This window comes from Equus caballus, chromosome 6 (genome assembly GCF_041296265.1).
Source record: "Equus caballus isolate H_3958 breed thoroughbred chromosome 6, TB-T2T, whole genome shotgun sequence".
NCBI classification, from domain to species: domain Eukaryota; kingdom Metazoa; phylum Chordata; class Mammalia; order Perissodactyla; family Equidae; genus Equus; species Equus caballus.
Genome location: NC_091689.1, coordinates 71,523,728 through 71,541,104, shown reverse-complemented (window position 1 = coordinate 71,541,104; position 17,377 = coordinate 71,523,728). Strand labels below are relative to the sequence as shown.

Genomic DNA, 17,377 nt, shown 5'->3' with positions numbered 1-17,377 from the left:
CGGCGGGAAGAGATGAGGGCAACTGAGGAAAGTGAAAAGGTTTTGAATAGCAACTTTGGGGAATTTGAGATGACCACCAGGATTGCAGAGCTACCTAATGGTAATTAAATAGCAATCATTTCATTTATTTGAATTTCAACTGGATTGATTTGTAGTATTTTTATTATTGAACATATCATTTGCACACTCATACATGGTTTGCCTTTCTTAAAAAATTGGTTGCCTTTCTTAAAAGCCTACAGACGTGTAAGCATGTGACACATAAGCAAAAATAGTGTGAGGATAGGGCTCAGATTCACCCTGAGTCATGCATACCAGGTTGATTTATTTAACTTAGTAAAATATCGTAGTAAAGCAAATCATGTCTGATTAATATACATGTGTATGTGTTTTATGAATGAACACATTTAAGTTAAATAGGATGACTGCTTTCTTTCTGCCTTTTTTAGATGTTTGATGTAACTGAAGGAGCTCTTGGAACTGTGAGTCCCACACACAATTTTGAACCCCCTCATTATGATGGCATCGAGGCACTAACCATACAAGGGGACAACCTGTTTAGTGGGTCCAGAGACAATGGAATCAAGAAATGGGACTTAGCGCAAAAAGACCTTCTACAGGTAGGTAATGCAAAACCTTTTCATGGGATGGAAGGCCACTTAGTAGTCTATTTAAGAACTTGAAGAGCGTCTATGTAGATTTTTACTGTTTAGGAATAATATTAATCAGAACTTCCTCTTAAGGAATGTTTCATCATCACCCACTAGAGTTCCTAATTAGGAGAAATCAATGTTGAACATTTAATAATCCCTTGTAGATAAGAGGAGAATAGACACTGATAAGAGTTGAAAGATCTGGGATTGCTCCTTGCATGTGTTCATGAAATAAAATCAGTCTTGGAGCAGAGCAGTTACACTTCCTCGTTTTGTTTTGTGTTTGTTTTATGTCCACATATTCTATAGAGTACCACGTTTAGCTAAACTCAAGAGTAGTGTAAGTGATTTCTCATCTGCAAGAGTGTTTTCATGCATCCAGAATTGGTGATTCTCTCATTTCCTACAGAATGATAGTTGGGTTGAAGTGTTGTGTCAATATAATCAAATATTGGTGTTTTTCCCTAATTCCCAGGAGAAAAAATTAGTTAACAGATGGAATTATTCTCACTTTCAAGCTTTTCCTTATATGTGTCTGAGTGTGTGTGTATTGCACTTGCTACCAATTTCCCGCTTGCAACCAGTTGAAAACAAAATGAATAAGTAGCAGGAATATTAATAGAAAAAGCTTGGCAACAGATGTGTATATTGCATTCAAAGCTTTTCTTTTATAGAAATACATTCATGTTGTGACTTTTATGTTGTGCATATAAATACCTTTATGCATAAAATATAGTCATGTAGTATGATAATTCTTGTTTGCTCTTTATGAAATATATAGGTTAGCTCTGGTCTCCTACAAAAGCTTAAGGCTTCTATGTTCTCTACCAAAGGTTTGAGGCAGTCATTTTATGAGGCATTTCTTATAGTCCACATACTCAGTTGTAGTTTTCAAACTTACATTCAGTACGTTTTGGAGAAAGGTGTGCCTATGAAGAGAAAGTGATGTTTGAAAAATTCTGTACACTTTCCAGGTCTTTCAGATTCTAAAGATTTTTAACATTATAGGCCTTTAATACTGATAAAACTGATGATAATTAGTGAGGCAAAATGGGGAGAAAATTACAGATTTATTTCTTTAAATCACTAAGAGCGATTGCAAAGGAAATGATTTTTTCAGTTTCCAGGCCATTCAGTGTTCCAAGTATTGTTTTATATTAAAAAAATGCTTATAACTTATTTTGGTGTGAAAATGTCTGTTTGGAAGGCTCCCCTTAAGCTGCTGATTTCTCTTTTTTTCTCTCAGCAAGTTCCAAATGCACATAAGGATTGGGTGTGTGCCCTCGGAGTGGTGCCAGGTCACCCAGTTTTGCTCAGTGGCTGCAGAGGGGGCATTTTGAAACTCTGGAACATGGATACTTTTGTGCCAGTCGGAGAGATGAAGGGCCATGATAGTCCTATCAATGCCATATGTGTTAATTCCACCCACATTTTTACTGCAGCTGAGTAAGTTTTTCCTATTTGATTTTTCTCTGTCTTGGTTACTTGTGTTCAGATTTAATAAGTATGCTAAGTTGTAAATATCTGGAAATATAGAACATATGAAATCCTTCTTTTATTATAGTCCTTCTAATGTCTGTTTAAGATGTCTCATTTATTTTTCCTGTCTACACTGTGGGCTCCCCAGTTTATATGACAATAGTGTTACCCCTGTATTAGCACTAGGCTTATAATGGAAAGTCTGCTGCCAGATCTACCTCTGGGGATTTTAATTTTTAAAAAAATCATTCATAGACGACTAATTTCTAAAGATTTTTTTTTTCCCAGAAAGGTGACATACTTGCAATTCTTCACATTTAGAACAAATTATTTAAAAAAATCTCTTGGTACCCCTTCCACCTCCCTTTAAAGTATAAGTACATAGTAGTATATCCACTTCCTCCCTCTTAGGATGGCTAGATTGATTGATCCATTGTTCATGTATTCATTCATGATGAATCTCCTATGTGCCGGGCACTGTTCCAGACTCTTGGGAATAGAGCAGTAAACAAAAACAGATCCAAACCCCAGTTTACCTTCTAAGGAGAAGACAAGAAAATAAATAAGTAAAATCTGTTAGATGGTGATAGGTGCTGTGGAGAAAAATAAAACAGGGAAGGGGGATGAGAGTATCATGGGGTGGGGTTACATAATAGGGTGTCAGGAAAGGCCTCACTGAGAAAGTGACTTTAAGAAGCTGCTTGAAGGAGGTAGAGAGATGTTGGGACTTTACTTTGGAAAGGAAAGCACATACACTGTAATGTAAGGCACTGGTCTCATTCAGTTAACATGTAATTTCTCATGAATATCTATCTTGAAGATCTCCTTATGTCGTTTGTGCACCAGTTATGTTACTTAATTTGGGCACTTTCTTGATTCCTTCTATCCTAATTGCATGAATATCTTGATTTTATTTTGAAACCTTGGCTATATTTCTGTGGCATCTCTTATTATTGGTGCTGTTTTCATTGAGTCCTTCTTTTCGTTTAGATTTACTTTCCTTCATCTCTAAAGTACATCAAAGCTGACATATTTTGTGTTTTTCTAATGTGCTTACCTTTGATGCTTCATTGATGCTATTTCCAAGACGCCTTACTTTCTTAAGAGTTACCACTTTTGTTTATTCCCTTGGAAACTTGTGTCCTTGATAATTTACTGGAAATAACTTAGTACCCCTCAAAGCTGTGGGACACTCAATATAAGACTATAAAAGTATTGTGTATCACTGAGGTCTGGTGCGTGAGCTATGATTCGCTATATTTACCTCTCTTCCATGATACAGTTTTATTTTTGAAGAACTGAACTTTTTCTCAGTTTACCCATGGTGCGTTAGATACAAATGTATTTAGTATGTAACTTAAAAATCAGGAAAAAAGCTAATAATATCAGAAGGCCTATTTTCAAATTAGATCTACTTATTTAACAAACATTTATATAGGGCCTAGTATCTGCCAGGCATTGTTCTAGGTGCTTCCCCGTCATTAACTCATTTGGTCTTTATAAGAACTGTAGAAGGTAAGTGTTATAGTAGTCCCGATTTTACAGGCCGGGAAACTGAAACACTTCATAACTTAAAGTCCTTGTATGGTAATTCCATCATATCTGATATTTCTGGATCTGTTGTCACTCGTTGATTTTTCTTGTGATTATGGGTCTCATTTTTTCTGCTTCTTTTAGGTCAGGAATGTTTTCTTGAACGGTGAACCTTATAATGTTGTGTTTTGAGTGTCTGAATTTTATTTTATTCCTTTAAAGAGTGTTGGGCTTTGTCAGGCAGTTAAGTTACTTGTGGTTCAGCTTCATCTTTTTGAGACTTGTTTTTAACTCTTGGATTTCTATTGAATATCCTGGGTGTTTGATGATCTCTCTCTACTTTCCTGGTCAGAACTTGAACATTTCGTAACCCTCTGTGAACTCTGGGAATTGTTGTTTTTTGTCTGGCCCTTAGTCTTACTCTACTCATGTGAAGCTCAGCATTCAGTCAAAGAGGTATCCAGTGTAGATTTGTGGAGTTCTCTTCCCATAGCTCTCGAGTTCTTTCTGCATAGCTCTCTCCTCTTCTTTACTCGGTTCTGCAAATTCCACCTACTTCACAATTCCCAGATTTTTACTTCTATCTCTTCAACTCAGTGATTCTGTTTGGGTTCCCCCTCCCTGTGCTATAGTCTGGAAAGTGCTTCTGGACTGAAAGCCAGGGCTATCACAGAGCTCACCTTCTCTGTTGTCCCTTTTCTCAGGGATCACAGCCCTGCACTGCCCATTGCCCAGTGTCTGAAAACAGTTGTTCCATATATATTGTCAAATTTTCACTTTGTTTACAGCAGGAGAACGAACCTGGCACAATTGACTCTGTCACGGCCAGTACTGGCAGTTCAATCATCTCATCTTTCTTCTCTTGCAACTCCAGTAACCTCTTTGCTGGTCCTTGAACATACCAAGTTCACGCCTGCCTTAGGAGTGACATTTGCCCTGGCTGCTCCCTGTGCCTGGAATGCTTTGCCCTCAGAGATCCTGACCTTCTTCTATGTCTTTCCTTGCCATTTGTTTTAAAATACAGTCTCTCCTATCACCTAGCACTCCTGATCCACTTCACCACGCTCTGTCTTTACTTTTTCTATAGCTTTTATCACCTTCTAATAAACTTTATAATTTAGTTATTTATTATAGTTTATTGTCTGTCTCTTCTTGCTGGAATATATCATCTGCAAAGGCAGGAGGTTTTGTTTTTAATTTTTATTTATTTATTTGAAAAAATGTATCCCAAACATCTGGAATAGTGCCTGGCACATAGCAGGTTCTCAATAAACATTTGTTGAATGGATGGTTGAATGAATAAATGCAGTGGATGAAAGGGAGAGATGAATGAACATATCCCCTTGCTGTTATCAATGGACATGTGCTCTGTGGGTTGGTGAGAAGACTATTGATTAAACACCTGGATTCTAGGCTCAGCTCTGCCCTCTACTGTGTTACATTGGACAAGTCACTAAACTTTTTATCCTTGAAATGGACTACATAATCTCTGAAGTGCCTTTTAACTATAAAATTCTATGGAAACTCTCATTCTTTTGGCTTTGGGTTTATTAGGAAATTGGAGAAAAGCAACATTTCCTTTAAGCCGTGAGAAACATGGTAAGAAATGTGTTGATAACTGGTCCCCAGGATCCACATGCTGGGTGAACAGAAGCAAGTTTCCTCAAAAACATTTTTTTTTTTTGAGGAAGATTAGCCCTGAGCTACCATCTGCTGCCAATCCTCCTCTTTTTGCTAAGCAAGACTGGCCTTGTGCTAACATCTGTGCCCATCTTCCTCTACTTTATATGTGGGATGCCTACCACAGCATGGCTCGATAAGTTGTGTGTAGGTCTGCACCAGGGATCCAAACCAGCAAACCCCGGGCTGCCAAAGCAGAGTGCACCAACTTAACCGCCAAGCCACCAGGCCTGTCCCTCAACTAAACTTATTTTTAAAAATAAGTTCAGATAACATCCGTCAACATTAGCAAAGAATTAGTAGTTCAAGAAACTTACAGACTAAAGAAATAATCATGTAAAATTTAATGAGGTTACTACATTACAAGTAAGGTTAATCAATTTTTCCTTATTGTCAACGACTTTTTTCTTGCAATGTTCTTAACAAGAAAAGCCAAAGAGGGGCCGGCCCTGTGGCCAAGTGGTTAAGTTCGTGCGCTCGGCTTCGGCGGCCCAGGGTTTCACCAGTTCAGATCCTGGGTGTGGACATGGCACCACTCATCAAGCCATGCTGAGGCAGTGTCCCACATGTCTGTACCCGGGATCCCAGCCGGCGAACCCCAGACCGCTGAAGCGGAATGAGCGAACTTAACTGCTATGCCACTGGGCCAGCCCCAGAAACACTTTTAATCTTCTGTATTCTATGATAAATGGAGTATTAGTCCACCTCTCCATAGCCTCCTGCTTTTTCTGTGGACTTATGCTGATCTCAGATGAGATAATTCTTCCTTGCTGTTGCCAGATTCACCAATTCCCCAGAATCCCAGCCCCAGCCCCCTCCCTTCCCACAGGCCTCACTGTGACCTTACTCAGGGCTGTTGTGCCTGAAGTCTTCTGACCATGTCATATCACATGTTGTTTTCGGAAATAATGAGTGCAGATCCAGTGTAGTGGTTAAGAGATGGGGCGCTGGGACCAGACTGCCTAGGTTCAAATCTTGGCTCTATCAGTTCCTTTTTGATCTTAGGCAAATTACTTAACCTCCCTGGGCCTCAATTTGTGCATCAATAAAAAGGGGATAATAGGGGCCGGCCCCGTGGCCGAGTGGTTAAATTCGCAGGATCCACTGCAGCAGCCCAGTGTTTCGCCAGTTCGGATCCTGGGCACAGACATGGCACCGCTCATCAAGCCATGCTGAGGCGGCGTCCCACATGCCACAACTAGAAGGACCCATAACTAAGAATATACAACTATGTTCCTGGGGGCTTTGGGGGAGAAAAAGGAAAAAATAAAATCTTTAAAAAAAAAGGTGATAATAGCATTACCTATCTCGTATGGTAGGTAAAGAGAATTAAATGCATTAATGTATGTAAAGGGCACATGGTAACAATGCCTGGCACATAGTTAGCCCTTGATAATATGAGCTATTTTTAATATCATTTTGTGGGTACCTGTTTGCTATACTTATGGGGCAGTGTATATTTTTACTTACATCTATTAAAGACCTCTTCAGAAATTGTTTCCATGATAAGTAATTCTAAGAGCTATTTGTTTATCTTTCTGCCTCTTTTCACATGTTCATTTTTAATTTATTGTTTTGTAGTGATCGAACAGTGAGAATCTGGAAGGCCTGCAATTTGCAAGATGGGCAGGTCTCTGACACAGGAGATCTGGGGGAAGATACGGCCAGTAGTTAACCATGAATGAAGACAGTCATAAACGGAATACTGTGATTATACTCATATGTCCTTGATGGAAAATGTTGCCCTGCATTTATTAGGCAAAAACTTATGAATGGTATTAACTGGAAAATATACCTGAATCCAACTGCTGAATATAAATGGTATTCTAATAAAATTGTGTACTATCCTGTGTGCTTAATTTTAATATCTATCAATACATATATATCCTATAATTGATATACTGCTTGATTCGCACTTTTATTGTAGCTGGAGGTTTTTGTGCCTGGCTATAAAAAACACCTTCAAATTATTTGAATTAGAAGATGTCTGCTTTTGTGACAGCCAGAAAATACACCTGTTAATGCAGTCCACTGTTAACTCATTCATATAGTCTGTTCAGATGATTTACATATTTAAACATATTGGGAATGTTAGTCAAATTGTGGTTCATTTGTCTGGTATTTATATCTATCTATGGAGAGTTCCCAAATTTCAAAGCTCTTTTAATGTAATGGGGAAAAAAAGGATATGAGAATATTATTGATGATTTTTCATGAGGTGGAATTGACCTGAATCTACTAACAAAGAATATTAAACAGTTTGTGTTAAATGTTGATGTTTACTTGTATTGACCAAAGTTTTGCAGCTGTGTTATATTCCGTGCTCAGGACTAAAATGCTGTCAAGTTGTTTTATTAGTGCTGTGCATACATTCTGTGATGGGAAACATTTTTGATGTCCTAACAGAAATATATTTTGGTCTATTTTCCTATGGAGTTGTTTCTATTATCACCTTTTAATTTCATTTTTATTTAATAGTAGTATTTCCTTCCCCTTTTATCTAATTTTTTTATATGCTGCTACGTATATTTTAAATACACTATGTTTGCAAACTTTGGTAGCTATGATGAAAACTGTATCCTCTGCAGTGGGAAAAGTTATGTAAATAGGTAGATTGTAAAGAGAGAATGTCTTATGTTGTAGCTGTATGAATTTTTCAGTGCTGTAGATTGGATTTTGCAAAAGGATGTATAATTTATCTGTCTGCTCAGAATATTAATTTGTAAATTCTGCAAGTTTAATTTTTATGTAGATGGTATAACATTTGAAAATATTGTCTCGTGATTTTTTTTTTTTCCCTTGAAAATATTTGCTTGTAAATGAAAGCTTAGCTAAGGCTTAAATAAACGTGTTGCTAGGAATTATTTTTATTCTATTGTTCTTTTTCTAACTGTCTGAAAATGGCCGGTGTTTGTAAAACTATATCTGTGTGTGATACAACCAGAGGCTTTGTTTTTTAGCTAGCACTTCAAGTGCGATTCTTTCTTTGCCTACTAGACATGAAATATTCTTGAAAAGCTTAAACCATAACCTAATCTTGATGAACCAAGGAAACTCACTATTTAAAGGAATTAAATTAAACCATATAATTTAGGAATTTGAACATAGATGGTAAAACAAATAAAAAATTATTCCCGTCAATGTTGGTTACTTCGAGAGGAAAGGGAGAGTGTGGTGGCTGGCAGGTGCTGGCAGGTGTTGCAGGAGGTGAGTTGAGAGTGTAGAGGGGGAGGTGCTTCTGGGGTCCTAGCGGTGGTCTATTTCTTGACCTGGGTCCTAAGTGTTACCTAAGTGTTCACTTTATATCTGCATGTTAAACTGTGCGTATATTTTTCTTTCCCTTTTATGTGTGTGTGTGCTACGTTTCACAGTAAAAAATATATATATATTTGAGGAAGATTAGCCCTGAGCTAAGATTCATGCCCATCTTCCTCCATTTTTTATGTGGGATGCCTTCCGCAGCATAGCTTGATAAGTGGTGTGTAGGTCCACACCTGGGATCCAAACCAGTGAACCCTGGGCCCCAGAAGCAAAGCGTGTGAACCTAACTGCTATGCCACCGGACCAGCCCCTCACAGTAAAATATTTTTAAAAAATTTTATAAGAAGGGACTTTCCTATACAGACAGACTCAGCTACTTTGTAATTCTGCCTCCTTCCCTGGAGGAAAATACTATGCCAAAACCTGAGAGACGATGTCAGGAATATTTTGAATGTCAGTACACTTGGAGTATTTCTTTTCACAGGACTATTGCTCAACAATTCATTCATTTGACAATTAATTTATTCACTGTGTTTATTGAGTCTACCCTGGGTCAGGTACTGGGGATGAAAAATAACAAGACTGAGGTGACGCTTGCTGTCTGAGTGCAGAGAGAGAATAAATCCAGCACTTCACAACAGCTCGCTAAGTGCTCTGACAGGGAAAATCCGGGCAGCTCAGCACTTAGAGGCATCGGACCTTGACTGCCAGTCCAATTAGAGGTCTGTTATGTGGTCCTGAGCACTGTGTTTGCTTGTGCAGAACACAAAGCGCAGTGTCTATTTTATCTTTTCAAATGCTGGAGGCTCAGCTAGAGGTGATCTCATTCAAGTAATTCAAATGAGTATGTAAAAGAAACAATTCTCTTAAAGACTTAGATTTTGAAAGATGTTGGGGGAGGTCATGGAGAGGACGTGACTACCAATTGACCCTACAGCTGGACCTGGCAATTGGCAGCTCCTGACCCCCTTGTCTGTCCTTGGGATGTACTTCTGCCCACCATTCCAATAGCCTCAGCTGTTTCAAGGACGCAGCCCTGAGACAGTAAGGTGTTACTGAGATCACCTGGACTGGATGTGTGGCTGGAGCCAGGTAAGGCCTCTCTACAAACTAAGATTCTGGCAGGCGGGTTTGGAGGTCTACTCGTCTTGTGGCTGCCCAAGACAAGCCCTGTACATGAGTTCCCTTGCCACCTGCCAACCTGGAGTGGTCTGCCTCTTTCTTCAGTCTCTCCTTGCCCTCCATGTGGGGGGCCACTTTACAAACCAACAAAAGATAGTTAACCCCTAAAGATCCCATCTAGAAAGGTTAACAGTAACTCTTAAAACAGTTGAAATAGTGCCTCTAAAACTTAAAAATGGATTACACTTCGCTATGTATCAAGTGTCTTCTATTTTTGGAAGATGTTTCTTCTTTCAAAACCAAATCTCTGCATTTTAGCTAAAGAGCAATGACAAAGTTGTGCTTATTGGTTATGTCCACATTTATTTACTTAATTCCCAGGTGCTGTGGCGTCTTTCATAAAAATTTACATTAAAATCATCAACGTGGAACAAGTTGTTCCATGTTGCTGTTTTTAGTTTTTCCTAAGCATTGCCTCCACCTTGCCTCAAAATCATTTCAGGTTCTATTTTTGTCCTCAGAATAGTTCGTGTTCCTGCTATACTGTTGGAGATTTGATTTGCCAACTACTGTGCAGATGCTGATCGTTGGATTTTGTATTTGCAAATTACAGATATAAAATGTACAGACTGCTACATTTGAGCATCATGGTACAAAATAAGAATCGTCTGTCCTTCTAGTTTCTAACATAATGAGATGCTCAACCAATTCTAAAATATCACAGCGGCCGCTGATCTCCCCTCTCTTTTGACGAGATTAGTGATTGTAATAGCCAACATTCACTGAGCATTTACTCTCCCTTTTGTTTGACTGGGTGTTCCCTAAAATGAGGGGAATCTAAGATGCCATTGATGGTCAGAAGCACGTGATTTCAGACACGTTGCATTGTGAAAAAACAGTGTGCGTCCTAGAATTGGTGAAATACATCCTAAAATTGGTGAAGTACAGAATTGTGGGGGATTCTGCCAGACAGGCATTAGTGACAAACGTCCACTACATCATCTATGGCAGGTAATATGATTCTAAACTTCTAATGTGTTTTCATGTATGTTAGATTTAGGAAAATCAAAGGCCACCTTTCTCAGACTTTCTTTCAGCTTGGGTTCTGCCTTTAACCTGGCTTCCACCAAGCATAGGAACCCAGGCAGGAGGCGGAGCGAGGGGGATTACTGCCTTTGCTGCACAGCTGTGGAGGCCTTTGCTTTTCTTGCGGCAGCAGTGACAGAGCCCTAGCCTCTGGCTACTAGCTGTGGGTATTGAGAGGCATAGCATAGGCACCCTCTCTGTTGGCACCAGGCTGAGGTGGGGGTCCTGGAGTCCGCACTGGGGCCAGTGGCTCCCATCTTCCCGACTGTGGCAGAGGTGGTAACTTGTTGGGTTAGTTCTGGGGCTTAACCTAGCACCTCACAATTTTGCAAACACCCATTTCCTCTTATGAAATTCCTTTCTGCTTAAAACAACGACAGTGATTTTTGTATTTGCAACTGAATTCTAAAAGACATACTGTCTTTTTCTCTGTGACCTGTGTTTAAAAGTATTTCTTCCATTTATTTTTTCAGGACACTAATTCAGTGCTCAAAAATGACCATCCTCTTCTCTCATTAATCTATGAAATTGTTTTTACTTTGAAAATAATATTTTTTAGTTGCCTAGAGTCTTTTTATGTTTTAATGGAATCTCCTTAAGTGCTATTATTATTTATTAAAGTCATCTTTTCTCTCGTCTGGCAGTTCGATTTTGCCAGGGGTCCCCATGAGTTATTCCGCTGTGTCTTCCTCCATTTGCTTTGTTCGTCTTACGGGAGGTGTGCTGTCAGTTTTCTTTGCCTTCTCGTGTTCCTCTTGACCCTGGGTGGCCAGGACAGGCTGGTGGGGGGACATAGCACTCTGCTCTGGTAGGCTTGCAATGGACAGCAAAATGCCCGTTCTCTTTCGGTGCCCTGGGAAATCTCCTCTGCTCTCTGTCTCCCAGCCTGTAGGTGTCAGCCTTCTCCTGGCTGGGCAGCCGTCTGACATTCTGCTGGGCCCGGAAGATTGATGCCCCTCCCAGGACTGCAGGTGTTCAGAGGTGCTGTTCCTCCGGGGAATCCACAGATCTCCCGCTGCCCCTGACAACCTGAGTAGACAGACAGGCGCTTTGGGCTTTCCCGCCTGGCTGATATTTTACTCAGGAGAGTTGGAGTGGAGTGTCAGAGATACATTTTCATGCTTCCTCACCCACTGTAGACATTGAACACCATCACTGAAAAATATGCAACAAATAAAAACGTGGTGATGGTGTCGATGCAAATAATCCATAACCAACCTATAAATCAAAATTGGGGCGCATTTATTATGGGCCAGAGTCAGGATTATAACCCTGGAAGGCCTTAGAAGGGGTTCCAGAGAAGCATGGGTTTCAGTACAGTCTTATAGCTTTTTAGAACAAAAAAGATACATTAAACACATCAGGGATACATTCAGTTGCAAATTAGCAGGTCTTCATGACCAGGATGCTAGGAAAAGGACTAATCTGGGAGTTATGAAGAGGCCCTAGGAGGGGAAGTACGCATTCGTTATCTTAAGAGAGTGCATTCCTTACCTTAATGGATAAGCAGATGTACAATGTTTGATAGGCCATAGGTCAGGCTTTCTACTTCAAGCCGGATCAGTCTTGAACTCGAATAGTTACCCATATGCCTCAATATGTGAAAATCTCTTTTCAATGGGAAGCCCGGTATCAGTTAGGACTGGATTCACCTGCATAAACTAGGAGGCTGACTGGTGTTTATTACCCTCGGATTAGACTACTGGACAGTTTTTATATTCATCAGTCTCTGCAGGAGGCAGGCAACCCGGAGCGTTTTCCACAAGCCTCCTCAGGAAAGACAGGAAGTGGCTGAAGACATTAATAATGTGATTTTCAGCTGCTTGGGCTATTAACTGAAGGCTCCTAAAATACCTCCCTTCTCATCTGATGAGTGCCTTTTTCCATCCGTTCCCCGCTCCTTTGCCCCAGGCCGCCCTCGCCTATCTTCCATCGCCTTTGCTTGATTTTGTGTGTGTGTAAAAAAGCTGTGTTTGTTGTTGACACTAATGCCCACAAAGGAAAAACACTCCGTGAGAATTACTCAGATAATGGGGTGGGTGAGAGATGGGAGATTTTAACCTTTTGAAACAGCTCAGCACCCACCGAGGAAATCAGGAGAACTGTGTGTAGTGGATGAGGCAGAGACTACTTCTTTTTTTTTTTTTTTTTGAGGAAGATTAGCCCTGAGTTAACATCTGCTGCCGATCCTCCCCTTTCTGCTGAGGAAGACTGGCCCTGAGCTAACATTCGTGCCCATCTTCCTCTACTTTATACGTGGGATGCCTGCCACAGCATGGCTTGACAAGCGGTGCCATGTCCGCACCCGGGATCCAAACCAGCGAACCCCTGGCCACCGAAGCAGAACATGCACACTTACCTGCTGTGTCACCAGGCTGGCCCCAGACAGAAAGTTCTAATTTCTCTCATCACCACCAGTTCTCCCTCACTTACTTTTAGTAGCAGAAGCCCGAGAGTTTTAGCTGAGCATGTGCCTGCCCAGTCAGAGATGACATTTCCCACCTGATCTTGCAGTTAGCCGTGTCAATGTGCTATGGTTCAAGGCGTGTGATTTAAGGGGAAATGATGTGTGCAACCTCTGGTCCTACTTTTACATAAAAGTAGTGCTTGACCTTCACTTTCTGTTTCCTGCTTGCACTGACCAGGATGTGGAAGTTGTGATGGTGAGCTGACCTTGATCATGAGGATGAAAATAACATCCTGGGTGAGTGACGGTAGAACAACATGATAGAATGCGCCTGAGTCTGTTACAGGCTCTTAACATCAGCCCTGATATCAGTTCCCCCACACTGAACCCAGCGTATATGGGGTTAAAACTAAAACCCACCACCCCCTTTCCTGCTTCTCTAGCTCCACTCATATGTAAATACCTGTTTCTTTAAACTTGGACTCCTTGAGCTTTACAACTAAATGGGAGTTACACATTGTTAAAAGCCCAGGTGGCCTGGAGTTGGAGGCACACTAAAGTTTAGCTAATCACGTATCCTTGAGTTTGCCAGGAAAGCCGCTGTCTCAAGAGTATCAAGGAGCGGAGGCTTCCCAGACCTCAACTCCTCGACTCCGGTGCTCAAACCCGCCTCCAACAGGAAGACGAGATAACGGTGAAGGACGCCCACCTGCCATCCTCCTATCTCACCCTCCCCGCCCTGCCCCCCCCCCCCCCCCACCTTGCTGCAAGCAGCCTCTCAAGGCCAAACGCAGGCTGGTGGGAAAATGCCAAACTGCACAAGCTACATGTGCCCCCTCCCCTACCCAAAACCCCAAATAAAAATTCCTACCCATTCCTCATCGGGGAGCTAGCAATTTTTGAGGCATGAGCCCTTGCTTTGTTCCCTGTGCCTGGCATAGTAAAAACCTTTCCTCTTCCACTCAAGACTCTGTTCTCGTTATTTGGATTGGCATCGGGTTCAGAGACCGAACTTTCGGTTACAAGTCCTTGAGTGGCCTTGTGGAACAGAACTTCCTTCCTGTCTTGTACCACCCACGAGCCTTTATGCCAGGGGTCAGCAAATTGTTTTCTGTAAAGAGCCAAATAATCACTATTTCAGGCCTTGCAGGCCACATAGTGTCCCTGTCACGCATTCTTATTTTTTTTTTACAACCATTTAAATATATAAAAACAATTCTTAGCTTGAGGACCATGCAAACACAGGCTGAACACCAAATTTGGCCTACAGGCTATAATTTACCAATCCCTGCCCAAGTTAGTTACATAGGAGAGGGAAAACTTCTATCTTTTTTGGGCCACTCAATTTTAAGATCCTTTGTTAAAGCAGTCTAATTAATATGGCATATATCCATGTAGTTAATGATTTAACAAAATATCTTCTAGAAAAGATTTTCTGTGAAGAGGGAGTAACCAGTTATCAGGACCATCATGCATGGTTGTGCAGGTTGTGCACTGCACAACCTAAGAAGATGCTATTCACTTTTAGACGTTATAAATTTATACATTTGTTACAAGTTTAAGGTTGATGGTAGTAAATCATCTTGTTCTTAAAAAATAAAAATACAATGATAATTTGCTATGTACAGAGGTAAAAAGTGTATTCAGGAAGACATTTTTTCTAAATGAACAAGGTTGCGCATGGGCTAGTAAAAGCCAGCTCTGGTGGTTAACTCTTTGATTTCCATTGCCTAAGGTTAACATGTTCCTTATTAAGTAAGGTCTGTTCAAAAATAACGAATTTCTTCCCTTAAACATGTTGGTTGCTCTGGAAATTCTGGCTTCATGTAATTTTTCATTAAAAATTACAAATTTTAAGCACCACAATGTTTTCTGTCACGTACGCCTCTTTAAAAAGAAAGTGATAAAAAAAATAGCTATTTGAATGGAAGGATTTGGACAAGATGGCATATTAACAGTTTCTCTAGGACTGATAGCCCATTATTCTATGAATAATTGAAATTTCTGATAAGAATTTTGCTTGATAGAGTTTTTTTACGTAGTTTCTGGGTCTAGTGGGGTAGCATGGCGGCCACTGGGCAGGATACTGTCACGGCACTTGCTTTCTGTCATTTCCGCTAAGATGCTAAGAAGTCCTAGCGTGTGCACTTGGACGGCGTGTAACTGCTCTACCTGCTTGTCTCCGCCACCCACACCTGATGGAAAAAAGCAAAATGAAAGCTGAGCATAAACATATAAAAGCCCCGAAGTCTGGATCTAGTAGATGTTTACCACGTTTTTGGATTTCTTAGCACCTCTGAACAATTTTCAATGTTAGGAGTATTCCCACCTTACAAAGTCCACTTTTCACTCTAGATGACAGTTACTCGTTTCCCCACCTCCTCTTGTGGCTGGGGTGGCATGTGACTTAGAGCCACTGGCAACCGATTTCGAATTAGAAGCTAGCGGCACAAATATGTTGGCGCCTCACTGAATCTCTGTGATGGAGGTAGCGGGAGCTAATGCTATTTTCCACGGAAGCGATGGAAGAAGTTTGTGTGTCAGTATTGATGGTGCAAGCTGTGGGGTCTGTGCCTAGTGGAGAAAGAAGCAACCAGTTGTGAGGTATGATTTTGGACATTGATCCAGCAAACCTCATTCTCTAGCCCCTCTGGGAATTGTACACCTGACCTAATAACCTCCAGAAAATTCCTTCTCTGTTTAAACTAGCCGAGTTAGCTGCTGTTATTTGCAGCCAAGAACCCCTACTTATAAACTGGATCAAAGCCCAAGACAAATGATGAAGATCTGTTGGAAACTGAGTTTCCACTCCCTGAGTGACACGGATATCAGCAACAGAGAACAAATGACTAGTCCGTTTTCCTTTCTCTGACTCCCTGAATGAAAGTAGCCTTATCTATTTCGCATTCCTATGAGACTCACAGAAAAACCTCAGAAGGGGTCTGAGATTCCAGCTCCTTCCATAATAAACATTTTTCTGTCTCATGGATTATTAATGTGTTTTGACTGTTTTCCTTAGGCAAAGCATGTCAAGATCACTGTGTCCTTTCCTCGACGACTAGCTGCTCATACTGAGGATAAATGCACGTGCAATCCCTTGCTTGAAGCGCCAGTATTTAGTTTTGTTGCTTACTTGCGGGTATTTAATATTCAGTTTTGCAAAAACAGGTGGGAAAATGCTGTCCTTTTGTATCCCAAATAAGCCAAAGGTTGTAATTGGATTTCTTCTCGCGCCCGTCATTTCTGCCGTAGGGGAAGTATTTCGTGGGCCAGGAACACCCTCTGTTTACTGGTAGGAGGTCTGGGAGTCCCTGCAGGGGCTAGCTATAGGGTGGGGCTGAGAAATGGCTGACTGCTCATCACTGTGTGAGCAATAACATCTTGGCAGCTCATTTGAATGATTAAAGATTCCCACCTTCAGGCAGAAAAAAAAGGTGTGAGTAATATTTAGAAATTCTTGTGCATGGCATTTGATAGGGAATAATGGGCTTGTGAAACTATTTGGCTGGTCTCTATCTCTCAGTGTCCTGGAAAGTTTGTCTTATTAAGTAAAAAAAAAAAAAAAAAAAAGGTACAATCTAACTTAGAGAGGAGAGGTCCTCTCAATTTGGGCAGACTCTAAGACGCATACACATTATATTTTTCTCAAACCCTAACTCCGGAGTTCATTCTATCCTATATATCTATGTGATTCGGGGAAACCCCATGAATGGTTTTGACTTATGTAAGGCAGGGCTTCTCCTTTAGCATGAGTCAGTTAGAATCGCCTGGAAGGCTTGTTAAGCCACAGATTGCCTGGTCACACCCCCAGAGTTTCTGATTCAAACAGATTTGCATTTCTAACAAGTTCACAGGTGATACTGATGCTGTTGGTGAAAAGCGCTGGTCTAAGTCAATTCTATTCCTCTTTGTAGTGGTTCAGGAACCTGGTGTAGACCAATGAACACCTGGCATTCCCCAGGCAATAGTTGTTGGTTTGCATAAGGACTCCTGGCCTAGTTCCTGGGTCTGTTGAGAAGAGTTGCTATAGAATGACTGGAGAAGCTCACTGCACACCCCCTCTGGAGTGATTTAGTCAATGTGTAGCTCCGACTGCTACTGGAAGCATCTATGACCACAAAGGAGTCCAGCTTTGGAATGATTACAGTGATAAGAG

At 40.9% G+C, this 17,377-nt stretch overlaps 1 protein-coding gene across 19 annotated transcripts in view; it reads left to right on the top strand.

Annotated features, from left to right (window-relative positions):
• The window catches only part of KIF21A (kinesin family member 21A), a 147,598-nt gene extending 139,389 nt beyond the window's left edge, over positions 1–8,209 (top strand). For all 19 annotated transcript variants that reach the window (XR_011439734.1, XM_070270108.1, XM_023643359.2 and 16 more), the window contains 3 exons: positions 450–620; positions 1,900–2,099; positions 6,927–8,209. Coding sequence is in view for 18 of the 19 variants with exons in the window: in XM_070270108.1 (XP_070126209.1) it covers positions 450–620; positions 1,900–2,099; positions 6,927–7,020 (465 nt within the window). In the remaining variant the exon portion in view is untranslated. The remainder of the gene's footprint in view (positions 1–449; positions 621–1,899; positions 2,100–6,926) is intronic.
• The last annotated feature ends 9,168 nt before the right edge of the window (positions 8,210–17,377 follow it).